The 27,061-nt window shown below is 44.1% G+C and overlaps 1 protein-coding gene across 1 annotated transcript in view; it reads left to right on the top strand.

The window, feature by feature from the left end:
* Positions 1 to 27,061, top strand: part of CELSR2 (cadherin EGF LAG seven-pass G-type receptor 2) — a 104,038-nt gene that overhangs the window by 34,088 nt on the left and 42,889 nt on the right. The window contains exons 2-3 of the mRNA XM_044431756.1: positions 194 to 838; positions 21,511 to 21,733. Of these exons, the coding sequence (XP_044287691.1) occupies positions 194 to 838; positions 21,511 to 21,733 (868 nt within the window). The remainder of the gene's footprint in view (positions 1 to 193; positions 839 to 21,510; positions 21,734 to 27,061) is intronic.

Raw genomic sequence — 27,061 nt, 5'->3', positions numbered from 1 at the left:
ACCAAGAGCTTTAGGCTAAAATATGCTGGCATTTTGGTCTCCCTTTTGCCTTCAGCCCATTTGTCACTGGGAGCCCTAAGAGCTTCTCCGAAAGGGTGTTTGGTGCCCTGGCTAAAAGAGGATTCTCCCCTGCTGCACACTCTGCTTTGTGGTACAACAGCAGCATTAAGCTCTCTCTCCTTCCTTTCTACAGATGGGATCCACAGTGTTGCTGCCCAGTGCACACTCCAGGTGACGATCATTACAGATGAAATGCTGACCAACAGCATCACACTGAGGCTGGAGAACATGTCCCAGGAACGGTTTCTTTCACCACTGCTGGCCCTCTTCCTGGAAGGGGTGGCAACTGTGCTGTCTGCTTCCCGTGACCACGTTGTGCTTTTCAACATCCAGAATGACACTGATGTGCAGGCTGCCCAGATCCTTAATGTCAGCCTGTCCGTCTTGCTGCCAGATGGGGCCCATGGGAGCCGCTATATTCCTTCAGAGGACTTGCAGGAGCGACTGTACCTCAACCGCACACTCCTGGCTGCCATTTCAGAACAGCGGGTTCTGCCCTTCGACGACAACATCTGTCTGCGGGAACCCTGTGAAAACTACATGCGCTGTGTCTCAGTGCTAAAGTTCGACAGCTCGGCACCCTTCATTGCCTCCAATACCATTCTCTTCCGTCCCATCCACCCGGTCAATGGCCTGCGCTGCCGCTGCCCGCTTGGCTTCACGGGTGACTATTGCGAGACTGAGATTGACCTCTGTTATTCTAACCCCTGTGGCAACAATGGGCACTGCCGGAGCCGTGAAGGAGGATACACCTGCGAGTGCCAGGAAGGCTACACTGGTGAGTGGTGGTGACGGGAAGAAGGGTCCTTACAAGGAGGAGGCATCAAGTGGGCTCCATTTATGCTCTCTTGCTCTGCGAAATCACTGTCTCCTTTATCTAACATTTTGTTCTGGACGAGTACAGATGTTCTACTTGGCCTTATTGTCATTATTAGCTCTGCCTTGCTTTTAGGTGTACAAAGTATGCTTTATGGTTCATTGCTCATTTATGCTTGCAATGGCTCAGTCAGATGGGATAGGCTGAAGGATGGGGGCTTGTTCAAGACCACCTAGTAGGCTTCCTGCCTGAGTTCAGGGCACGAGTTGAACCTGGATTTTTGTCACATAGCTGTGCATCACACAGCTCACAACTACTTCCATCCCCAGCTTCTCCCTACCTCTGCCTGTTGTCTGTGTTATTTTTAATACTCTTCGTCCAGGTACTTTAATAAAAATTGACCTATCTATCATAAGGAAAATAAACTAACCAAAATTTTCCTCCCAGAAAAACTAGAGTGTGCAAACAATGTAAATTAAGCACATTAGGCATAGTGGCATCTCTGCAATAAAACAGTATAACTTATCCTGTTTCCCATAAGTATGGGTAGGATAAGGAGCTGTGAAGGCCACTAAACTTTATTTGCTGGTCATTGGAAAAGTCTGCTCAGCTTCCTCCCGCAGCTTCTGACATTTCCTCAGGTATTGGTCACCAGCATGCAAGCTTGTCTTCGCATATGTAACACCAAAGCCGAGATGCTGAATTTTGCACTGAGCGGTGACAAATGTTGTGCTTATGTGGAATCATGGAACAGATGCAGCTCATGCTTTTCCTTCTTTTGCCTTGCTCAGGTGCCTGGTGGCTAACATTGGTGAAGTCACCTGGCTTGCTGTGGTTTCCACGAGAGCTGATGTGACTTTCTGGTGAGGTGGGGCGGAGGGAGAAAGCGGCTGATTGCTTCTTGCCAGAAAGATGTGGAATGTGAATCAGTGTTGCTCTGTGCTGGACTGCAGGACTGCATTTTGCAGGAGAGCAGCAAGTGTTCCGGGGTGGGGTGTGGGGGTGTTTCTGCTTTATATCACTGGAAGATGATCTCTCCTTGGTGCTGCAATGCTAGCTGGGACAGAAGCTTTCCTCTCTGGGGCCAGCATGCTTAATCTATAGCGTGCCTGGCTTGGCCCTAGGGTGGCGCTGCTATTTGCATTCCTGCTGCTCTGTTGAATTTGTGATACAAAAGTTGCAGCAGCCAGGATATGAATGGCCCCTTGTTTGTGCCCCAGTTCAGCCAGATTTCTCTTCACAAATGGCTGGACAATGGCAGGCTTGCTACAAATTCACTGATAGGTTTCCCAGTAAGGACAATAAGCTGCTCTCCTCTCCTGACCTCTCATATATTGCAAAGAAATAAAAACAGTAGGGAACTAGTCTTGTGTGAGTGTGCATCTGACTGTCTGCCTGTGCCACTCTTTCATTCGAGCTGCATGCACTTGGCATCCTCAGAACTCACAGTTGCCATTACCTACTAGTAAAGCAATATCCCCAGTGCACATTTATAATGGGCCAGGGAGTGTCTGTCCGTGTCTTGACTGGCTCTTAGCTTCTTATTAGGGGATGACTTTGGCTGATGTACTTAAGAGTAATTAACCAGAGGCCTTAAACCTATGCATAGTCAATGTATGTTCGTGCAACCACAGAATGCAGGAAACAAAAGTTTAAAATAAACCAAGCCTTCTCTGCCAAGTGCATATGCACTCAGTGCTGAAAAAGACATCAAGCTGGTACATATGTTTACCAATATAGATCTTACATTTTTAAAAATTAAATTGGAAGTAGCCATGCCTCACTGATGGACTAGATCTGGCCTCCAGCAGTAATTCTCAAGCTGGTGTTTAGTTGTTGCCATGGAACATGCATGGTGGTGCGTATGCAGCACATACAAGCCAGTGGAGGAAATTGGTGACCACCCAAACTGTCCTGATTGTTATGATTACCTATTGAGAACATTTTACTCACTGCATTTTGCTTGCTGAGACTGAGTGGGAGCTAGGACTCAGCATTCTCCAGGGTGACACCTTCTTTATGGCATTCATTCTCTAGGCCAGATGTATGGCCTTTTGGTGCTATGGTTTTAATACAGTAGATTGAAATATCTAGCTTTTATGTTGCTTGTACTTTATTTTTTTTAACTTGTATTGAAGTCTTATATGAACCTTTGGTTCTGATGTTGTGATAAGCTCAGTCTGTGCTGTTGTTTATATAGTCAGTGCCCTGCATGGAACTGGGGAGATGACAGAGCAAGGGGTGTGAAGTGGAGGCAAGGGTGAACAGGGAACTATGTGATTTTGTGGATCATGAAGTCAGGCTTAGTTTCAATAAGGCGAGGGAATTAAGCAGAGGGCTTCAGGGAATGGAGGATTTTGAGGAGGGATCTGAAGCAAGTAGGAGAGGTGAATAATTTGGGCACCAAAGAACTACACAGAAACAAAGGGAGCAAGGTGAGAGAGAAGACAAGAGAAGGGACAATTGCAGTAGTTTTGGTGAGGGATGACCAGGATGTGGATCAGTGTTTTTGCCAAGGACACAGAGAGAAAAATATACCTCCTTGGAATGCTGTTGAGGAGGGACCTTTGTGAAACCCTAATACAAGGGAGAAAGAGTGAGAAGAATCAAAAACAAAGTCAAAGCTGCGTATTTATTCAACAGGGTGGATGTGGCCTTGTCAATTGATAAAGAAGAGTGTATGAGGAGAATGGGGGACATGTCTATTTCTGTTTTAAAAAAACCCAGTTGGCCACATTTGAGAAACCTTACCTTTAGCCAGCCATAAGAAAGGGATTGCTCCCTCCTGATCCTCTTCTGTTTCCATGTCCTGAAGCAGGAGTGGACAACATGTGGCCCTCCAGATGTTTTATTCTACGACTACCACATCTCTCACTATTAGCTATGCTAGCTGGGCTGATGGGAATTGTAGGCTAAAATATTGGGAGGGCTGCAAGTTGCCTATTCCTGCCCTAACGCCAAAAGGGGGGTGATTGCTCCATATGGGTTCTTACTGCAGGAGGCTGAAGGATCCTCGTGAGGTTTGTGCTCGAGAGTGGCCTCTCCCTCTGTAAGGGTGTGGACCCGATTGTGTGGGTCTGCCCCTGGAGCCAGATGGATCTGGACGGATTCCTGAAGGCCCTTGGGGAGTTTCTGGCTGACAAGACTGGTGCTCCTATCGAGGCTTTGGTCGAACTATGGAATGGGGAGATGACTAGGGCTGTTGACACGATCACTCCTAAGCGTCCTCTCCCACCAGGCAGAGCCCACTCTTCCCCTTGGTATACATCTGAATTGTGGGCGATGAAGCAGGCTGGGAGACGGCTAGAGCATAGGTGGAGGAGATCACGGGATGAATCTGACCGAACACACTTAAGAGCCCATTATCGGGCCTATGCTGTGGTGGTGAGGGCAGCAAAAAAGAAATTCTTCTCTGTTTCCATTGCCTCATCAAAATGCCATCCGGTGGAGCTTTTTTGGGTGGTACAAGGGCTGGTCCATCCTGGCCCTAAGAAAGATCTGGTTCCACCCTTGAAGGCCCGCTGTGACGACTTTGCCAAGCATTTCAGGGAGAAAATCGCTCAGATTCATCACGAGCTAGACTCTACTAGTGACTCAGAGGCTTCTGGGGAGATACCAATGTTGCCGTCTGGTCCAAAATTAATGGATGAATTTCAGTTATTGCGGCCTGATGATGTGGACAAGGTGCTTGGACGAGTACGTCCCACCACTTGCCTATTGGACCCTTGCCCATCTTGGTTAACTAACGCCAAGCACAGGACTGGGACCTGGATCTTGGAAGTGGTTAATGCTTCTCTGAGAGAGGGTCGGGTACCTGCCCCTTTAAAGGAGGCAGTAGTCCGACTGGTCCTGAAGAAAGTGTCATTGGATCCAGAGATGGCCACTAACTATAGACCAGTGGCCAACATCCTGTTTCTGGGCAAGGTGTTGGAGCGGGTGGTGGCGGGACAACTCCAAGCAATCTTGGATGAAACTGATTATCTGGACCCATTTCAATCCGGCTTCAGACCCGGGTACGGTACTGAATCTGCCTTGGTTGCCCTGTACGATGACCTGTGCAGGGAGAAGGACAGGGAGAGTGCATTCCTGTTGGTTCTTCTAGACCTCTCAACGGCTTTCGATACCATCGACCATGGTATCCTTCTGGATAGGCTAGCAGGATTGGGGGTCGGAGGCACTGCTTTGCTGTGGTTCCGCTCCTATCTCAATGGCTGATTCCAGAAGGTGGTACTGGGGGACTATGGCTCTGCGCCATGGCAGCTATGCCATGGAGTACTGCAGGGGTCCATTTTGTCCCCTTTGCTGTTTAACGTCTACATGAAACCACTGGAAGAGGTCATCAGGAGGTGTGGGCTGCAGAATCATCAGTACGCTGATGATACCCAGCTCTACCTCTCGTTTTCCACCAATCCGGATGAGGCAGTGGCTGTGCTGAACCGGTGCCTGGCCGAGGTAATGGGCTGGATGAGGGCCAATAAACTGAAGCTCAGTCCAGACAAGACGGAGGTCCTGTTGGTTGGCGGATCGGGCTTCGAGGAAGGTGAATGGAACCTAGTCCTGAATGGGGTTGCACTCCCTCTTAGGGACAAGGTCCGCAGCTTGGGAGTGCTCCTCGACCCAGAGCTTTCACTGGAAGCTCAGGTGACAGCGGTGGCGAGGAGCGCTTTCTTTCAGCTTCGGCTGATCCATCAGCTGCGCCCCTACCTGGAGAACGACTGCCTGGCAACAGTGACACATGCGTTGGTGACTTCTCAACTTGACTTCTGTAATGCGCTCTACGTGGGGCTGCCCTTGAAGACGGTCGGGATACTTCAATTGGTTCAAAATAGTGCTGCCAGGCTGCTGATGGGGACTGGGCGTTATGTTCACATGACTCCAGTTCTCCGTCAGCTGCACTGGCTTCCCAATGAAGGTTAGGCCCAATTTAAGGTGTTGGTTATGACCTATAAAGCCCTTAACGGCTTGGGTCCTGGTTACCTGAAGGAGCGCTTATGTCCATATATGCCCACCCGCCCCTTGAGATCAGCAGGAGAGGCCCTTCTCCTGGAACCCTCCGTGAAGGAAATTAGGAGGGTAAATACTCGGAGGAGGGCTTTCTCTGCGGTGGTGCCCAATCTATGGAATGCGCTCCCAGAGAGGTCCGCCTGGCGCCGTTGTTATTTGTTTTTCAGCACCAGGCGAAGATCTTTTTATTCAAACGTTATTTTAATTGTTAGTATTATTTATTTTATTCTTTGGCTAGTGTGACTTAATTTATACTGTTAAATTATATTGTTTTATATTTGTTTTTTATTTATGATTGTGAGCTGCCCCGAGGCTTCGGCGAATGGGGCGGCATAGAAGTTCCCTAAATAAATAAATAAATAAATTGATTGATTGATTGATTGATTGATTGAAGGGTGAAACCCAGAATATTTGGAGCAGAGAGATGCACCATCTTTGTATCTCTTGCCGTGAGCCATAATGCTGAAAAATAATGGTCAGCCCTAGAGCTGGCCTTATCCAGGCAGGAAGATGACCACTATGGAGCATTTGTAATATGCCTCTAGTCATATTCCATGGATTTGAATGCAACCTAAATATGTTAGTGCACAAGTCTCACTGGATTTGCAAACTAAGCTTGCTTGGTCTTGGTTTTGTGTTCTGATGGTTGCCTGTTTATTTCAGAAGCCCGGTGAGAAAGATTTGGCACATTACATTGCAGAAATGCAGCAGAACAGGGCTTCTGAAGCTGGGTCAGCTAGGTTAGCGCTTGTCTCAGTTCCAGCTCTAGTGCTAATCCTCTCCCTCATGTCATTTCAAACACCCCATGTCCTCCTCCTCCATACTAATCATCTAGAGTGAAATCCCCTTCTCCCATACCCACTCCCCCACATCATCTGGCCCACCCACTCAATCACTTGGCTTTCCCTGGGTATTGTCCAGAGTTCTCATCAGAGTCTCCATCAAATTATTTCAAGCCCAGCATAATTTCCCTGGGATTAAATGATCCTGATGACATAGCTTCCCAGAATGTTTTATAAGAATTTCAAGGAGCAGTATGCCTTGAATGGGATTTGAACTAAAGCTTCTGTTTAGCGGGTGGAGGCTCTAGTAGGAGTAAGACAGTTACTGTGTGACCCAGGCTACAGTTTATACTAGTGAAGAATATCTACTTACTCCAACTTTACTTTTTGGGCTATAAGGGAACATATTTTGTTTGTTATTGATCCATTTTATTTATATAAGCATCTCTGAGTATTTCTTTCCAGAACTGGAAAAGAGGGCTAAAAATTCTCCAAAGAAATAAACATTTCCATCCTGTATATTCTTATTTTCTGGGGAGGTGGAGTGGTTCAGAAAGCTGAACTCCAATTTTGTCTGGGTAAGGAAGGGCTAGAAGAGAAATATTATTCTTAATAGGGGCTAGATGCTTGTCTGTTTCATTCTTGGTTGGAAAAAGTAGGCTTCAGTGGATGAGAAATATTATCTGATACCTCTAACCCCAGCTCATCTTCTTCTTTCACAAAGTGCCACAAACTTTCTACTACTTTTCTTCTGCTGCTGCAGTGCCTGTTCATTTACTTTTCCTGAGAACATGATCCCAAAATTCTGGCTTATGCTAAACATTGTGCATAGCTGTGTGTAACTTCCCCAATTTTTTTTTTTAAAATGGAAACCAGCCTCAGAAAGCTACAAGTTTGAACAGCAGAGCATCGAGAATTATTTATTTATTTATTTATTTATTAAAACATTTCTATGCTGCCCCATTTGCCGAAGCCTCGGGGCGGCTCACAACATTAAGTTAAAATACATTAAGTTATAACATTAAGTTAAAATGTTTGTAAAATGCAAACATTAAGTTAAAATACAAAAAATAACAATATAAAATAAGTCGCCCTGGCCAGGTAAAATCCAATAATATTAACAATTAAAATGACGCTTAAATCAAAAGGTCTTTGCCTGGTGCCGAAAAACAAATAACGACGGCGCCAGGCGGACCTCTCTGGGAAGCGCATTCCATAGATTGGGCGCCACTGCAGAGAAAGCCCTCCTCCAAGTACCCACCCTCCTGATTTCTTTCACGGAGGGTTCCTGGAGAAGGGCCTCTCCCGCAGATCTCAAGGGGCGGGCGGACGGGCATATATGGATGTAAGCGCTCCTTCAGGTATTGAGTTGCTCTGCCATTTTCCTGCTCAACCCTGCTCTTCTTCCCATAGGGGAAATGTTACAGGTACCTATATCTTTCTCCTATTGGAGGAAAACAAGCCAATTCATTAATAACAGTGAATTATCGGTAGCATCAAAATGAAAGCAGTTGGTGTTATTGAAGGACTAATGGTAAGTTACACAGAGGGATGTATTCCAATGAATAGCATTCTACCTAACAGTAAATGAAATTCACTGACAGGCCTGCTATGTCTTAATAAAAGTCAGGTGCTATTATCTGTAGTGCAGTGATGGTTGCAGCATTAGGCACATTAAGAACACTTGGAAATTGATGCGACCCAGCATCATTGTCCATGCTGAGCCAAACTGATAATTGTTTAATGATAGGACATGATTCATTAATCCCCTTTTACAATCCAAGTTTGGGTCTGTTGCTTAAAATGGCTCCTCCAGGCATTTATTTATTTGTTATGTTTATATCCTGCTTTTCTTCAGCATATACAATCCTTCTCCACCTTTTAGAGACATTATGGCATAGTTTAGGCCTAGAGTCAGTAACTGGCCCAAATCACCCAGTGAGGACTTAAGTCTGTGTTTCCCAGTTCTAGTCCAATACTCTAATCGCTATGTCACACTGCCTCAATACGTGGGATCCTTATATGCCCTCAGGCAGGGTCATTCCATCAAGGATCCTGTTGATGATCTGTTCACTGAGAGGTAAACATTTTATTTATTTTTTTGAGAGGAGAGAGAGAGAGTGTGTGGGCGTACAGCATGCTCTCTAAGTTAAAGGCAGATCACTGGGTCCACTCAAATGCCTGAAAGGAGGGATTCTTCAATGTCCAATGTGTAAGAGGGATCCCTGAATTTATAAGCTGGGCAAAGAGGAGAGGCAAGAGGGATTCTCATTGGCTGGCCTGCCCTCTCCCATTTCCTCAACCTTGCTTCTTATTTCTGCTGTTGTGTTCCCTGTTTTGATGCTGACTCTCTCCGTGCAGGTGGAGGGGGAAGGGGAGGCAGACAATATGGGGAGGGAAAGGGGGAATAGGGGCTTTGTCTGCTTAAGATTGGGGAGGGGCGCTGTGGGAGAACATTGGTTTCCTTGGCAACGAAAGCTGGTCACTAGGGTGAAGGAACCAGAAAGAGGCTGGGAATAAATCTTCTATTCAGGAAAAAAATCCTTGCAGGGTTGGAGATGGGTGTGTGTGTGTGAAAGAGGAGAGATGTGTGCATGGGTGTGAGGAAGGGGGTAGAGGAGGGGCAGATGGGGAAAGGAAAGGCTTTGGGTAGAGAATGGGATGTGACAGAAAAATAAATTGAGGTCAAAGGAAAGGAAGTATAGTCGTGTCTTTGATCAGGAGGGTTTTGGCTTTGGTATTGGGGTGGAGTGGAAGCATACAGTGCTGGTAAAATATAAATTATACTTGGTGAGACTGAGTGCTTAATGTAACTGATTCCTGCTTCAGCACTTTGCTCAGAGAGCCTCCACAATGCCAAAATCTCAGTATGTTCCTGTGGCCAGTGGTTTGAGCAATGCAACAAAGCCACCTACCTATTTGTCATCTTGCCAAAATTTTGTAAGAACCCCAAAAGGTGATCCACCATGTTAGAAAATGATTCCTTGTTGCTACTAGCAGCTTCCTACCCAGGATAAGCAGCAGCTGCGGCAGGTAATTTTCCATAGCGTTAGAAAGGGTTGTTTCTGTATCCTACAGCCCTACTGCTTAGCTTTTATTACTAAGTAAATATTCATTGGCAGCCCTATAGCTTACATTGCTTCATTCTTCTAAGTATTATTATCTGAGTTCATGCCCAGTTCCTCATCTGTGATTTGGTTTCGCGCATGCACTATGAAGAAAATGACCCAGAATTTTGAGATATGCAAATTGCATGAGAATTCTTCTAGCTAAACAGAAGCACTGAATGAGTGCCGAGCAGTAGAATATGAGGCTGCAGGACGTGGCCAGAGCAGAAAAGTGAAGCTTTCAAATTGTCGAGGCGTGCAGCCCGGTATGTAAACAATCCACGCATTCTAGAGCAATAAAACTAAAGTCCTTTAATGCTAATTGTCTACAAGATTTACAACTCTATAGATAAGTTCCTTAATAGCGGTCCTTGCTAAGCAGATGTTAACTCTTTAATGGCTTCTCTTCCCAAGCCCACGTGGGATCATTCTCCCAAGTCATGCCTTTCCTCCCTCTTACGTAATAAATTTTGCCGCTGTTCATATCTGCGTAAATATGTCTGTTTTCGGCTTTTGAGAAATCCACGACACCTATTGTGTCTTCTGTTTCCGGCTCAGGGAGATCAGCATCAGTTTGCTCTGCCTCCTTCTGAGTAGAACTTGCAGCTTCCTCTTTCTCATGACTCTCCGTCTCTGATAAAGGTCCAGGCGTTTGCTCAACGTGCTGGGGGTCAGAGGAAGACGCAGCAGCTGGCTCAGCTGTCCCTGCGTTGGGTTGTGGGGTCGACTCTTGGGCACTGGGTGTCAAGTGCAAGGTCTCCTCATGAGTCACTGCTTCTGTCGGGGCTTCATGCACGACACAAAACTTCTCTTCTCCCAAGTATTTTGGAGGCATGTCAGAAATCTCCTCTTGTGGTTACCGATCAACACCTGAGTACTTATGCATAGTCCTGGAAGTGAAGGGCACATGGCACCTACCAGAGGAACATTCCTAACTTTGGTTTGAATCTGGGGACAGTACTACAGCTAAACTTCCACACCTCTTTCACTAAGATATTGTCAATTTCCTTGATATATCTTGCTTGGCCCAGTGGCTTCATGTGAAGGTAGCATTGAGGTAGTGGACCAAGTTTAGTCCCACTTTTAAAGCACACTGCCAAGAATTCATGTTGTAACATATTTATATATGGTTAGAGGCTGAATTTGGCCCTTGACCCTCTAGTTGCTGATCTGTCTGCTGACTTATGGTGACTTTTATTCTAGTTAGAAGGAAATTAGAAGTGCTACAAAAATCCATACTTTCTCAACAGGATTTCAATTCCTTCCTTCCTCTCCTCTCCTCTCCTCTCTTCTCAAGTTTCTAAACTGTCGTAACAATATTGGGTGGAAAACAGCGGTAAACGTTTCTACTAAATTACTCTCAGAAGTCAGTCTTAGGATTTGTAGACTAGCAGCAAGATGCTGCATCTATAGGCTGTCAGTCTGTGGCTTCTCATCACTAGAAATCCTTAGAACAGCTCCTTGACACTGCCTGTAAGGCTTGCTCCCGGTTTGGACTTTGCTTCCAGAAAATGTCATAGCTTTGTCTAGAGACCTAAACACACATCTGAGGATGTTTTGCTGGTTTCAGCAGAGCCAAGTGATGATAAGCATATTCCAGATCACAGAATTATTCAGTCTTCAGTGTCTCTGGATATGCTGAAGAGCTACTCGGATTAGAGGGCATCTAATTCACTCTGCTTGTCAGTTTTGGGCACAGAAGATACCTTGTATAACTCTTAAACTTCAGATAAAATACCTGCTTTTCAACCCACCTTACTTGAGCAGTGCCACTTCCTCAGCAAAGGAACAGAATTTGTCAGTCATCTCTGAAACAATGTGATGCCTTTTCAGAGGTCTGTTACATAGCATGCGCTACAGACAAATCATATTTAAAGCAAAAGCTGTAGAGAAGCAGGAGAAACAGATGGTTAGTGGGGAGAAAACTGTGTTGGTTGGGGTTTTCAAATAATGAAATATTTTTGAAAATGCAGAGGGAGAACAATTGTTCTTTGGAATTACTGTGGATGTGACAAAGGTGGGTGTGAATTTTAGGAAGACAGATTTGAATTATACATTTGGCAACTTTACCGAAATCTGTATGTGTTGGATTGCAGCTACCATAATTTTCAGCAAGCATCTGGGATGGTGTGGTGGAAAGCTGCATGAATATGTCATGGGACTGGGTCTACTTTGCTGTTCTACATAGATCAGCATTCTGAAAGCCTAACTCTTCTCTTTAAAATCTTGCTGCACTCCCAGGAATCGAAGCAAATGATTGAAGTAGATTTTCCTGCTATAGGGTATGAGGTTTCAGTGTCTTGCTTTAATCCACTAGATTAATCCTCCACCTTCTCCTGCAGAAGCAAAATAAATTATACCTGTTGCACTTCTATGCATATTTAGACAGAAGAAGTCCTACAACTCCCAACATGCCCTTAGCTAGCCATGGTTTAGGATTGTGCCCTTAACTTATACAGGCTGCTAAGCTGATTCAAACTGGGGTAACTTTGTGGGGCAGTGGCTTTAAATTAAAGGATGAATATATGTTATAATGACAAATATATGCAACATATTCATCCTTTAATTTAGAGCTACTGTCCTACAGAGTAACCACAATGTATTAATGTTATTTATTCACCTCCTCTGTCACTCCTCTGCCCTCTTATTCCTTTGCCTCCTTTGTTTTGAGCAGAAGGCTATACACATTCCTGAAGAAAACATCTTAAGTTTAGGTTTTGCACATTATGAATGTGGCATGTTTAGCATCAAAGGCCAAGCATCAAAGGCTTTCTCCTCCTTATTTCAGCCTTTTATCACTGGCAGATCTTAATTTTTAAACCATCATTCTTATCCGAACTGCCCCAACCTGCTCAGAACCTGTAAATAAAATGCAAATCAAAATAAAATGTACTGTATATGGATGTCTTCCTAAAACATCAGACTCTCTACATTTTCAAGAGCACAGGAAAGAGATTTGTGTGTATATAGCACATAATTTGAAAGTAAGCATTGCTTCTTTCAAGAAATGATCCTACTTTTAAATCATTTCCATTATTACAAAAGATATATGCAGAATGTGGACTGGTAGAGCATCCCTACTGTTTTGAATGCTGTCTCCTATATTTGGAACCTTTTGCCTAGTCAACTTTCTCACCAAACCAAGCTGAAGATTTGCAGGAAGCTAGGTGATCAGTCTTAATGGGGCTAAAGTGAGTACCCAAAGTTTACACCACTAAAATTCAGCCTGAGCCCTAAATGTCCGGATATAGTAAGGAGAAAAATATACCTTGTAGAATAAAATGCATGAATACAGAAGTGTTCACATGTGTGTGCACCCCCCTCTGAAAAGAGAAGGACTATATTATATGCATAATCCCTGGAAATGATCCCTCAGATTACACTATAACGTTAAAATAGGCTTTAAGTCTGCATGCTAAATATTTATGCTTTACTGGGAAGTCCCAGTCCCAATCGGCCTCAGGCTGGTATCTGGAAATAACGTAAAAACTGATATCAGTATTGCTAACTTTCAGAGCTTTATTATAGATGTTACAACCTTCTGTAGTGTCTCAAAGAGCCCCAACACTTAGGGCCATGCAAATATATGAGCTTTTATATGCTTTTAGTTCTTCTCACTATAGAGAAGAGTCAGAAATCCAAAGAACAACGTCAGCAATGCTAAAGTTCATTACTAAAATAGAAAGCATTTTAATTATTTAAAGTCAGAATTGATTGTGAAGATTTTTTATGAAATAAAATCTTACTTTTTTAGAAGGACTACTTATTCCCTTTTGATAGCAGAATGAGGACAAATTAAACAGTGAATGTAAGAGATTCTTAGTAGCATAGATAAGAGGTCTGGTATACTGGTTATCTGCCATTCATGCTTCTTTCGTTGGAATGGGACTTCTTGGCAGCAATCACTGGAGCATTTGGCCCCCAGATAGATTGATTTTATTTTATTAAAGGATTTCCACACTGTTTTTTCAATAACCCCTCCCCAAGCTTTACTAACATATAAATACAGAATGCTATTAATTAAAAATATATAATATCAAAACTAACCAATTTTTACAATAACACACAACATTAGTGTGACATCAATCAGAATTAATGTTGTTAGGAAGGCTGGAAAACTAAAATGGTAAAATAGTTTGCAAAGTATAGACCAGGTGGACCCCCTTGGGTGGGCATTCCAAAGCTGAAGTTCAGTCTTTCTTGGTACCTGCACCCCTGCTCTTGGTGGCGGAGGGCGAGAGCTGGAGGCAGGTCAAAATGATGTTTCTGTATGGATAGGCTGAGGTAGAGATGGACCAGGTCATAGGCATACAATAACCTTCTTCAACCTGATGCTCTCCAAATGTGCTGACTGCATCACCCAGCCTTAGTACCCAGCATTAGATTAACTATAATGATTAGAGTCTAATCATTAGACAGTCTTCAAAGGCAGCCCTGTGTACAATGATTTGTATAATCTAGATTGAAACTTAGGTTCACTGTGACCAGGTGATCTCTTCCCAGAAAGGTTAACAAACAGAGACCCCAACCTCAGCTATGTCATCTATTCATGTCATACCAGCTACTGTGAGCTGTGGTAGCTGCATATAAATTGAAATAATAAATAAAAATACTGATATGTAGCCACAATGAGGCTACAGAAAAAGGGAGAATCAGCATGTGGAACAGAATTCCAAGACTGACTGAAGTAAAAAGCGACTTTAAAATAGAAAACTTAAGGGTGGGGAAGATCCAGAATAGCCCAGTTAGGACTGTGCATGCTTGTGTGTGTATGAAAATCAGGTGGGAAGAGGAGGAATGGAACACCTTAAAACAGGTGTGGTTGGCTTGAACGATCAGTGCTGCTACCTGGAGTGTGCGTAGGAGCAGAGTGCCTCAGTACCCCCACTTCTCCATGTGAATTCCCAAGGTTCCTCCATTACCACACTTCAATGTAATTTTTCTTTCTTCTAATGCCATTGCTCCTCTGCTCTGCTACTGGCTGGCACTGCCCAGCCATCAGTAATTTCATTTGCAAATTCCAAGCAGCAGCTGCTCCACTCTCTCTTTCTCCGCTTTTTACCGGCTGGCTCACCTCAGCAGTGCATGTGTACAAATCTTGTTTAAAAATGATGTCTACTTTCTTGGAGGGTGTCCTGGGGTTAGGTTGTGACACTGAGGGAGTTCAAGAGTAAATCCCAATAGATCTGACTTGTGGTGGGGATGGAGAGGAAGAGGATTGCTTTGCTTTATTAAGCTATGCTGGCCTATTTTTTGTCAATAAAACTTTTTAAAATGAACTCTCAGTAACCACTGTAAAGCATCAAGAATTCTGTGTATGTCTTATAAAGGCCTTTCACTTGTATCTATTCCAAAGTGATCCCATGCATGCATCTCTAAAACAATGGAATACTGTATATATTCAGATGTGTCACTGAGTTCAGTGGGACTGTTTCTAGGTAAATGGGTATAGGATTGTAGCTTTAAAAGCTAGTATGTGCTGTTTGCTTCTCTAATGATTAAACAAAGGATTTCTGGCTTGCTGTGTTTCATATGGATGTGGCTTGAGCTATAAACTTGGCATGCCTGTAAATTTGGTCAATTGCACATACATAGACACCATTATATTCTATGACATTCGCTTTAGTGATTCTTACCAAATTGTTTGATTCTTCTGAGCCAGTTATGAGATTGTTACAATTGAGTCTTTTTGTTGCCTTTTCCTGAGCCACTAGTGCTGGTTGGGGATATAACAACAATAATAGTGATAACAATTTGCATCCAATACACTACATGTGAAGCTTCCGCTTCGCAATTTTGGGTCTTTAGAAAGTGTGTGCCCCAGTGGCCAACTTGTATATCTTCCAGAGCTCTTCTGCCTTTGCTCTGTGTAGTTGTGTAACTCTGTGTAACTTTTTAAAAGAATGCATACAGCACTGTTCTGCACAGTTTTATGCTTTTCGGTGCTCCTATCTCTGTGTATAACTTGGAACGTTTCTGGAAAAAAGTTACATACTGCATGGCCTTGCCAACTTTTATGCCTTTTAGCCTGCCGCACCAGGTAATGTTTCTAAAAGACTGACTCGTGGGCTGCCATGCTGCATAACCCATTAGAATCCATTAATTATTGCATCCAGCGAAACAAACTCTGTTTAATGGGGCTTGGTGACTGCACAGAACCTGTTTATGTCCTAGAGAAGTGCAGTGCTGCATGGGTGGCCCAGTTTCATATTTCTTATCGCTACTATGCCATTGCTTCTCATTTCCTTTGTACCCTAGAGAGGGGCTATGCTGCATGCATGATCAGCTTTTATGTCCTTCTGCCTTTGTTTCTACCGCACAGTGGTGACACCCCCATTCCACTTCTGCAATTAGTCCATCCTCTGCCCCGCACTAGCCATAGTATTTACCAGCTGCCACTGCACAACTTTTTATGGAAAGTTCAATCTGTAATCTCCCTTTCTATCTTGATTATACTGATATGCATGTTCCGGGCTGTTTTCCTCCTGAGGCAAACACCTCTCATTTTACTGATCTGAACCACAGGTGCAGATCTGAGGGCAAGACTGTGGCCTGAAGCCTTCATTCAAAATTGCTGTATAAAAAAATTGATGGACAAAAATAAATTAAAATAAAGAATATATCAGCTGAAAGTCTGGTTGTCGCTTCTCATCCCGCAAGCATATTTATTGCAAAGCCAAAGCAGAGGTTTCTCTGATTAATTTTGATTGCTAAGAGTTGAAACATTTGACCTGTTACTTGGCAATTGCCATCATATTCAGAGAAATCCACAATTTACCATGACATGCCTCCTTCTTTTACTTTCAATTGCTGAATGCAGAAGGGAATCACATTAATACTCAGGGCTTCAAATTCATGCATGCTTGGCTGCAGACATATTCAGTCTTGGCCTTCAAGGAAATTTCTGCTCCAGGCTTTCTTATTTCTTCTGTCTCTTCAGCCTTTGCTTATGTAAACTCTTGCTGCTGTTTCCCTTAGGGAATTCTTCATTCTTCCAAGTAGACATTAGGAAAGCCATGTTTTTTTGGGGGGGGGTTGGGGTGGCGGGGAGAAACTCATACTTGTTAGGGAAATCCAAAGCACCTCGGGGATGGCAAAGGAAGGATTTAATCCACTTCACCACACTATTTTGCCTATGAAAATCATTTCCCACCTTGAAGCTACTAATTGATTCACAAGAAAAAAAATAATGGCAGGTTTCTTTCCAGATAAAGCAGTCACTTACACATCTTCAAAAATGAAGTAATGAGTGATGACAAAGAGGACACTGATTTGCATAAAACATGTATAGGTGAATTTTTATGTGGCAATGCAATTTTAAAAATAAGTACTAGAACATATTCAAATAGAAATACGGTTCTTCTCTCCACGGTGGGGAAGACTGACTAGGTGACGTGACCAGGTGACTTGTATATCTGTTCTGTCTACTGCCCAAATACTAATAGTTGATGAGTTCAAGATCACTTTTCTTAGGGGCTGTTATCTTTAAACCTGGACTTGATACCCTCCAGATATTTTGGACTATAATCCCTATCAGCCCCATTGAGCACATGCAATGATAAGGGATTATAGGAGTTGCAGTGAAAAATACCTGGAGGGTACCAGATTGCCTACTCTTGAAGTGAAGTGAATGCCTTCAAACAGAGGGCTGTCCTCATGGTCACCCCATCTCCAGAAAAAAAGCAGCTTTGGGAAGCTTATCATGGATTTCCTGATGCTATGCCTAGTTTGGCCCTAAAACTGCACATATACAGCCTAAGAATTAAATCCCCATGAGTTCTGTGGAATTTGTTCCTCAGGAGTAAGTTTGAGACCCAACAGTGCAATTTTAAGCATGCGTACTCAGAAGTAAGTCCTGCTGCTGTCAGCATGCCTTACTCTTAGGTAAGCATGCCCAGGCTTGTGCAGGTAAACTATTTGTGACCATTTCCAGCTTGAGTTTCTGTTCCACTGCTTATTTCTGTCTCTATGTCTGCTGTCCTCCTTGCATGTTCTATCCGCTGCTGCTTAGTTGTGTTTTTCTGCCTGTTCTCCTCCTAATGAGTCAATAGAGCATTTGTTGGCCCTGCAGTCTGGAAACCTGCCCTCAGGTCCATCTTGACTCAAGAATTCCTTGACTGGCCATCAGAAAGTCATTTTGTTAGCCTAAGCTCTTAGTATATACAATGGGTATATTGATGGAGGTGCAGATGGAGAAAAGTAGGGATTGTAAAATGCCACACTTCAACAATTTTATATGGGAGTGCAAAGCCTGCCTGCTGTCAGGTAAGAGGCATTATCATACTATTCGCCAGAAGGTCCTTTAATCAGTTTTGCACTCTCCTCTTTGCTTGTTTCGCCTCTCTTGAGGCTTTCATATTAGAGTGATCCTATGTTGGCTGGGGAGACATCACTTCTCCAGTTGTTGCCGCTTAACTGTTAAAATGGAGCTGTAGTCTAAAACATCTAGGTGGCATCAGGTTGGGGAAGGCTGAGTCAGGGAAGTATTGGAGGCTTTGGAATGTGAAACTGAATGTATGTGAAGGTGCCACCAATCAAGTCCATCTGGTCCATGCTCCCTGGCCATTGGTCCATCTGTGGCGGTGAGGGCGACGAAGAAGAAATTCTTCTCCACTTCCATTGCCTCCTCACAGTGCCATCCAGCAGAGCCCTTTCAAGTGGTACATGGGCTGGTACATCCCGGCCCTAAGAAAGATCCCGTACCACCCTCGATGGCCTGCTGTGATGACTTTGCCCGGCACTTTAAGGAGAAATTCGCTCACATGAGCTGGACTCCACTAGTGATTCAGATCCTCTAGCGGAGGTGCCAGTGACTCCGTCTGGTCCGATATTATTGGATGAATTTCAGTTATTATAGCCTGATGATGTGGACAAGGTGCTTGGGCAAGTACGTCCCACCACCTCTTTACTTGACCTTGTCCATCGTAGCTCTGGTTGAACTGTGGAATGAGGAAATGGCCAGAGCTATTGACACGATCACTCCTAAGCATCCTCTCCCATCTGGCAGAGCCCGTTCATCCCCTTGGTATTCATGATCGAGCCTATGCTGTGGCGGTGAGGACGGTGAAGAAGAAATTCTTCTCCACTTCCATTGCCTCCTCAAAGTGCCATCCAGCAAAGCTCTTTTGGGTGGTACAAGGGCTGGTACATCCTGGCCCTAGGAAAGATCCTGTACCACCCTCGATAACCCACTGTGGCAACTTTGCCCAGCACTTTAAGGAGAAAATCGCTCAGATTCGTCACAAGTTGGACTCTACTAGTGATTCAGATTCTCTAGGGGAGGTGCCGATGTTGCCGTCTGGTCACATATTGTTGGATGAGTTTCAGTTGTTGTGGCCTGATGATGTGGACAAGGTGCTTGAACAAGTGCGTTCCACCACCTGTTTACTTGACCCTTGCCTGTCGTGGCTACTGACCGAAGCCAAACACAGGATTGGTGCCTGGATCCTGGAGGTCATCAGCGTCTCTCTGAGGGACGGCCGGGTGCCTGCCCCTCTAAAGGAGGCGGTGGTCAGGCCGGTCCTAAAGAAGGCGTCCCTGGATCCTGAGATGGCCGCCAATTATAGACCGGTGACCAACATCCCATTCTTGGGCAAGGTGTTGGAACGGGTGGTGCCGGGACAACTCCAAGCACTCTTGGATGAGACTGACTATCTGCACCCATTTCAGTCCGGCTTCAGACCCAGGTATAGTACTGGATCTGCCTTGGTCGCCCTGTATGATGACCTGTGCAGGGGGAGAGACAGGGGGAGTGCGTCCTTGTTGGTCCTCCTGGACCTCTCACTGGCTTCCCATCGAAGTCTGGACTCAATTCAAGGTGATGGTTATTACCTATAAAGCCCTTAACGGCTTGGGACAAGGTACCTAGAGGAACGTCTTCTTCCTTATTTGCCCTTCCGCCCCCTGAGATCGGCAGCAGAGGCCCTCCTCCGGGAACCCTCCGTGAAAGACATTAGGAGGCAAAGAACCTGGAGGAGGGCTTTCTCTGCGGTGGTGCCCCGCCTATGGAATGCGCTCCCCAGAGAAGTCCTCCTGCCACTGTCATTATTTGTTTTTCGGCTCCAGGCTAAGACCTTTTTATTTTAACAATATTTTAATAACTTTTAACATCAGCTTTTAGGTTTTAATCTGCAGCCAGGGTGGATCTGGATTTTATTTGCATTTGTATTTATTTGTATTATGCTTTATTTTGTTTTATGTAAGCCGTCCCGAGGCTATGCGATGGGACAGCATACAAATACTCTAAATAAATAAATAAATCTGGCTCACAACTGTCAGTCATATCAGTTTAAGACCTGTATAAGCATTGCTGCCTGGGATCTTTTTAACCAAGATGTGAGGAATGGAAGCTAGAATGTTATACTGCAGGGCTGGACAGGAGGAAGTTTGGATTCTAATGGCAGACTGCTGTAGATCAGTAAGCATTTCTGAATTCCAACACTTTTAACAGCCGTTACAAGACAATAATTCATTCCCACTGCCAAATTAGACTGCTGAATTGAAGAAAGTAGTCAGGAATAGATTTCTGTGGAGCAGGGCTGTGAGCTCATTGGTCTTCAAAACAAATGCTTCTTTCTGTAGCTGCCCAGAGTTACCTCTGCTTCCATTCTATGTGGCTTTTCCACAGAGCCCCAAGTGGTAGGCCTTGGGGTTCTAGTAAAATGCAAAACACATTGCATAGCACTAAGCTTTTCTTCTTCTGACACTGAGGTAAGACACTTTCTGCCTTTAATCCCTCGATCTGACAAAGGTTTTCAAATGGAACCTTGTAGGTGTGGATAAGTAGAGCTTTATACCAGAAAGGGCAATTCTACAACTTTTTCATCAAATACTAGTACAAAGTGAAGTTCTACAGACTTGAGAAGGTGTTGAAGGTACAGTTTTCAGAAAACCCCATGCAGGGATCCCCAGTTTGTTTGGACCTATGGGCATATTTGAAAATTTAAGAAATTGCTGGAGGCACTACTACAAAACATCTAATCAGTGGATCTCCATTTTGGTGTCTGTCACATCTTTGAATCTTTGGCTGCAGCTAATTCAGTTAAAACAAACTTAGTGTTGTGTGCATAAGACATCATACTGAAGGGTTCCATATTTGCATGTTGAGTGTATCCCTGCAGAGTTGCATGTGCCAAAGAGGTCTTATTTCTTCAGTGAGTGGTCATCTTGCCAGTGAAATGACAATTAGGATGCTATTGCCTAGTCCATTGTTGGCAGATTTGGTATGCCATGGGAATTGATATGGCTTGAGTTGATTTAAGTTTGTGGTAGAGCTCTTATTTATTCATTAGATTTATATCCTGCTTTTTTCTTACATAGAACTCAAAGTGGCGTACATCATTCTGCTCCTCCTGCTCTCACTCTTACGCTCACAACAAGAACCGTGTGAGGTAGGTTGGCCTGAGAGTGTATGACTGGCCCAGAGTCAGCCAATTGGCTCCATGGCCAAGCGGGGACTAGAACCCAGATTGCCTGAGTCCCAGTCCTGCACTCTTAACCACTACACCACACTGGCCATAATGTTACTGAGCCCACATTTTCAGCCTTCTAATTTTAATATGTGCATTGACTCTATTTGCCTTGGAGAGGCTTTGAACAGTTGACTCACTGAACTAGAAAATTTGGACACTGTGGCACTTGAACCCCCATTCCTGGAAAGCTCCCATGCTGTGTGTATTTGCAAAGTAACTTCTCTTTTTTTTGCAGGGGTGTTGATGGGTCTTCTCTGCTTCTCCCACAGGGGAGAACTGTGAGCTGAACTCCCGCCTGGGCCGCTGTAGCCCAGGGGTCTGCAAGAATGGCGGCACCTGTGTCAACCTTCTGGTGGGTGGATTCAAGTGCGATTGCCTGTCAGGAGACTACGAGAAGCCCTACTGCCAGATGAGTACCCGCAGCTTCCCAGCCCACTCCTTCCTCACCTTTAAGGGGCTGCGTCAGCGCTTCCATTTCACCATCACCCTCACGTAAGTAGCTGGCCAGGGAGAAAGGGAAATTCAAGGCAGAGCTGTGTTCGTAGTCCTGTTTATGGCCTTTTGCCCTCTTTCAGGAATCCTGCCCGTACTCTGAGGTATGAGACACCAAGATGGCAAACACTAGAATGATTATTGCTGTTATTTTGCTTGATATCTTTTAATTTTTTTAAAAAAATAGTCACATGCACATACCTGATGATATGAAAAGACACACAAATGCAGTATATCAGAAAAACTGTAAAGTTAAAGGTCCAGATGTAAAGCCAAGCAATTCAAACCTCTAACAATTCTAATTCTTCTAATAATACAATATTTAACCAGTCCTAGTACTACTGATAAACACTTCAGGCTTTGAATGTTCAAAGTGCATCACATGAATGATGTTATGTGATTTATACAGCAGGTTTGTAAGATAAACAAGTTTTACTATCCCTATATTATGGAAGAGGAATTAATAGCTCAGCCTGTCCCAACACAGTACCCCTGTGCTGATTTGTTGGACCACAACTTCTATCACCTCCACTCAGCATGCCAGTTTGGCCTTGGAGAAGGCTGAATTAATCTTGTCTTGCACCATCTAATGAATGTGATAATGGCAGAAGCAAGGTGGATTTCTCAATGTGTAGCTCAGGCTGTTATATCACCTGCTATGCTACTCCAGCACTCTTAAAACACCACAACTGAAACATGCAGAAAAGTTCTGATTCAAGGCAAGACTCATCAGGTACTGAGCAGTGAAGCAGAACTAGTTGGGTCCCTGATACTCCTCTTCTGTGGAGCAACAGGGAATAGCTTAGCTCTGCCTTTTCTATCCCACCTTTTTCCTGCTATAATAATCACATAAGATCATGTATACATCACATAAGATCACATAAGACCCTGCGGAAGGAAGCAGGGTGGGTGAAGAAGGGGGCTTATCCATACACAGAAGAAAAGCTGCTCTCTTGGTCATGGATGAGGCTGGGTCCTGAGATCCACATCCCTGCTACTGTCTTCAATCCAAAATTGGCAGTGTGAATTCTGCTGCTGGTACAGTCAGGCAGGTGAATCCCTACTCTTGGAGATAGCAGGGCTGGGTGGGAGGGGATGCCCTCTGATGGCATTTCTCCTGGGGATGGGGCTTGGAGTCAGATCAGGGTGCCCCCTTGGTCTGGATTAGGGTACCTGTATGGGCCAGATATTCTGTTGCCTTGCTCTTCAGCCACGTAAAAATCCATAACTAAATTGAAGTGTATAATCTAAACTCTAAAATGCCTGAGAGAAGGGGAATATCTTCATGTGCAACCAAAAAGATAACAGTGTGGGTGCCAGTGTGTTCTTTTCTCCTTGGGAGAAAGTGTGATTTCACATCTAAGAAAGACCTCTTCCTTGTAGCTATCCACCTAACTTTATCTAGCAAGGTAATGAGGAGAAGGGACTTGGAAGGTGACCTGAACCACATTCCTTTAGATAGTTGTGGTGGAGAACCTGTAGCCCTCCAGATGTTGGTGTATTACAATGCCCATGAACCTTGGCTTTTGGCCATGATGACTGGTGCTGATGGTTGTTGGTCCAAGTACATCTGGAGAGCCCTGATTTAGATATTCTGTTCCCAAGCTGTTTAGGGTTTTAAATTCAGCACCAATACTGTGAATTGGGCATATATATCTCAACAAGTGCATGTCTGTGAAGGGGCCTTCTAGAATAGTACCAGTATCTCAGGCTCAGAGAAATCCCACAAAAATCCTACACATACATTTCTGAGATCCCTGTAGCATTTGTTGCTTGGCATTAAAGTTGCAGCCCTATGCAACTTTAGACAAAAAAGGCCCCAAACTCCCAGCGTGCCCCAGCCAGCCTTTTTTTCCTTTTGATGAGGAACATAATTCTGATGACTAATGAATAAATGAAGGAATAGCAGATCATATATTGTATGACTGGATGGAATCCTGGTTAACCAGTGATGCAGTGAGCCCTTGAAACTGACTCCAGAGGGGACTGTATGTTTGAAAAAGTGGGTGGAGCCTCTCTCCTGCCCTTAGAGTCAAGTAAGTAGGTCGGGTACGATGCGAATCCCAGCATGTCTATTCAGAAGTACGTCGGCCCCAATGTAACCAAATAAGGCTTACTCCTACTACAGTTTTCTTCAACCTAGCATACTCCAGATGTTTCCAACTACAATTCCCATCAAACTAGGGCTGGGTATGATGCTTGTGGCACATCAGCATGGTGCTTTTGCGAGGGGGGGGGGATGCATTTCACTTCTGAATGTCCACCTGAGGAAGGCTGCATAGATAGCAGTGCTAGCATGATTTACACAACCAGTATAAATTATGTCAGAGCAAGCTCAGTCCAGGGGAAAAAGTAGCTGTTTTATCCAGGACTCTTCCTGCAGTTCCAGTTTTCTGGATGACCGCTTTCATTTGTTGTTTTGGGACGTACTTGTTGCTCAGCTTCCTGGCCTGTCTCCTTTGGCCTTTACAGCCATCTGCTGCAGGCTGAAAGAAGGTTACAGTGGATGATGTCCAGTATTTTCTTCTCTCCACCTGCTACTTTAACACTGTTAAGTTAATAGCATGCAGAAAGGAGCCCCTCCAGATGGAGGCCTGGCAAAACTTTGGAACTTAGCATATATTGTTTCCCATTCTCTTGTCCTTTGCCTATATATAGGATATGTGCTGATGAAGACCTGATTCCCTTGGGCTTGTCTAATGAGACCATAGAGCCCTCCCTCATTTCCTGGGCTTGCCTACCCTATAATCCTTCCAGTCCCATCCTTATTGTTAGCCCAGCACAAAGGAGCCAGCCAGCCAAGGCCTCTTTGTCCCTGGCAGGGGAGGGTCCTTTGGAGCTTCTGATTTGCTCTGCATACTTGTCACAGTCAAACCCCATTGTGTGTGTGTGGGACTGAGGGAGGGCTGCCAAGTGCTGACAGTCTATAAAGAAGCAGCCCAAGAGAGCAATACAGAGCGGGGTCACCAGGGAGGGGAAGGCCTGCTTGGCTCTGATGAGAAGTGCAGTTTGCAGCCCTGATAAGCCTCAGTGGGCATGGTTGGTGGGACTATCATTTCCCACCAGTCACAAAAGTGGCCGCTCCAGTAACCTCCAGTGCCACAGTAAAGTGGGAATTCATTTCCGCTTTGTTTGTGTGTTTGGAGGGGCAGGTGGTACTTCTTGCCTCTTTTCTGCTTATGTGGTCTCTGTTTGATCTGGAGCATTACTGCAAGCATCTTAAACAGTGGGTCAAAAGCAGGAGGGGTTGACTTCTGGCTAGTGAGACATTCTGTCCTTAGATAACTGAGAATTACAAGGTGGACTTAAGTGGGGCTGATGCATCCTTCAGAGAGAATGGTGGACAGATAGTGTTATATATGAAAATGTGAGCACACACTTTCAAGCATGGAGCAGTTGGTGTTTGTTTTAACATGTGAAGAAGTAAATATAATGAATAACATAGCTAGCGTCCATATTTAACTAGAATCACAGAATCTGGAAATGTGGCTACTTAATTTGAAAGATTTGGTGTTTCCTGGCTCCTGTGAACCAGATGTGCATCATTGGTTGCCAACTGTTTTTTTTTTTTTTGTTTTTAATGCGAGGGGGTCATATTATTCCTCTTATAGTTAAAAAAACCTGTAAGGAGCTTTGCTGCACCAGGAAACAGTATAATTCCACGAGTACAAAAACCGTAACAGTTGAACATGCTGTTTGATGTAACATAATCATACAGTCTGAAATAAAAAAAATATTTTGAGTGCCTCTTATGAATGCTGTTCTGGACTTTCCTACTCTATGAAAGAGTGTGGCCATGTCTGTAGGTAGGTGTGTTATAAATGTTAGTGGTAGCATTGGTGGGCATTATGTAGTGAAGAGGGTCCCGGACAGTGAATCAAGATAATGGAATGACAGCCAGACTGGTGAGACCTTATGGTCCAGTCTAGCTAAGAAGTCTGTCTTGCAGCAACCATGCTACAGTAGATGAGAACATTTCTTCAGGGGAAAAACCCTTCCTTGTTGCTCAGGAAAACCTAAAATGTCAAGAAAACCCGGCAACAAAGCCCTGCTCCATGATATGCTAGCAGGGAGCTTTGTTTGTTTGTTTATTATCACACAGACACCTCTCCAAACATGTAATTTTCCATTCTGCCATCTTAAATGGTACAGTCAGGGAAGGAATGGCATAGCTGGCAATGGGCAAACCTACTTGGCTTTGATGGAAGTTTATAGAAAATAATAAACAAATATACAAATTAGCTAGCATCTGTCATTCTTGCCTAACTCTGGCAATGAATTCAGTTCAAATACAGCTTCTTGGCAGGATGATAAGTACCAGTATTCCCAAAGAATAAGGGGAAGTGAGGTCGTTGTGATGGCTCCCCAAGCAGTTTGTCAGCAGAAAGGATGAGATCATGTGCCACCTGTGAATGGGCTGGGCTTGTTTGTCCAAACTATTTAATTCCTGTGTTCCTTTTTCTATAACTCCTATTCCTGGCCTATAGAGCATGATGCTAGCAATGGAGGATAATGTTAGTAACTAGACTGTTCTTTGCTCTGCCAGGGGGCTGCAAAAAGCAAGAAGGAAAAGACTGCAAACATGTCAGTCTTAAACCTTCAATTAAAGGAAGATGCTAGCCATAGAGACTGCCTCTAAATTTATTCCCACTTCTTTGGTCTAGAGAGACAGTGCCATGTATGAGTATTCGGTTTCCGTGATACAGCAGGCAGGGACAAGCACTGCATTGCTGTTTCATTGATGTTTATCTAACATCATTATATAAACATCTAATGTTTATCCATTATCTAATGTTTATCCATTCACACAGTCATTGTAATGTGGTGGTGTCATACACCACAGTGATATGTTTCGTGTGTGTGAGTTTGGTAACTCATTTTCTGATCACATGTCAGGTTAACAACTCACCACCACCTCTAGGTTGAATGCATGTTTTGAAAGCTTTTTAGGGCATATTTGCTCTCTATGTTGCCATTAGTTTCACATTGGCCACTATACTAAAAAGAAATTTCTTTGTGGTTCTGCCTCATCACCTTTGCATAGAAGCAATAACACTAATAAGCGTTAACATTTATCACAGAAGTACTTTGTTTGTGTATATAGTTTTTCCCTCTCCTAGTGCCCTGATAACTTTGGGGAACAGAGAAGGAGCTGCCTTGGACACAAATAATATGTTGGTTAGTGCCTTAATCAGGTCCGTATTGGGTATCACTCCTGCTTTCCCACTTCTTAATCTTGACTTGGGTTTTGTGCTTCCTTGCCTTTGCTTTGGGTCTGTGTATTCCTTGGGTTAGTTCGGGTAGTTTCTTTTCAGATTCAGACCTTGG

The sequence above is a fragment of the Varanus komodoensis genome, unplaced genomic scaffold (genome assembly GCF_004798865.1).
Source record: "Varanus komodoensis strain SLA01 unplaced genomic scaffold, ASM479886v1 scaffold1, whole genome shotgun sequence".
NCBI classification, from domain to species: domain Eukaryota; kingdom Metazoa; phylum Chordata; class Lepidosauria; order Squamata; family Varanidae; genus Varanus; species Varanus komodoensis.
This window is presented reverse-complemented; position numbering and strand designations above follow the sequence as displayed.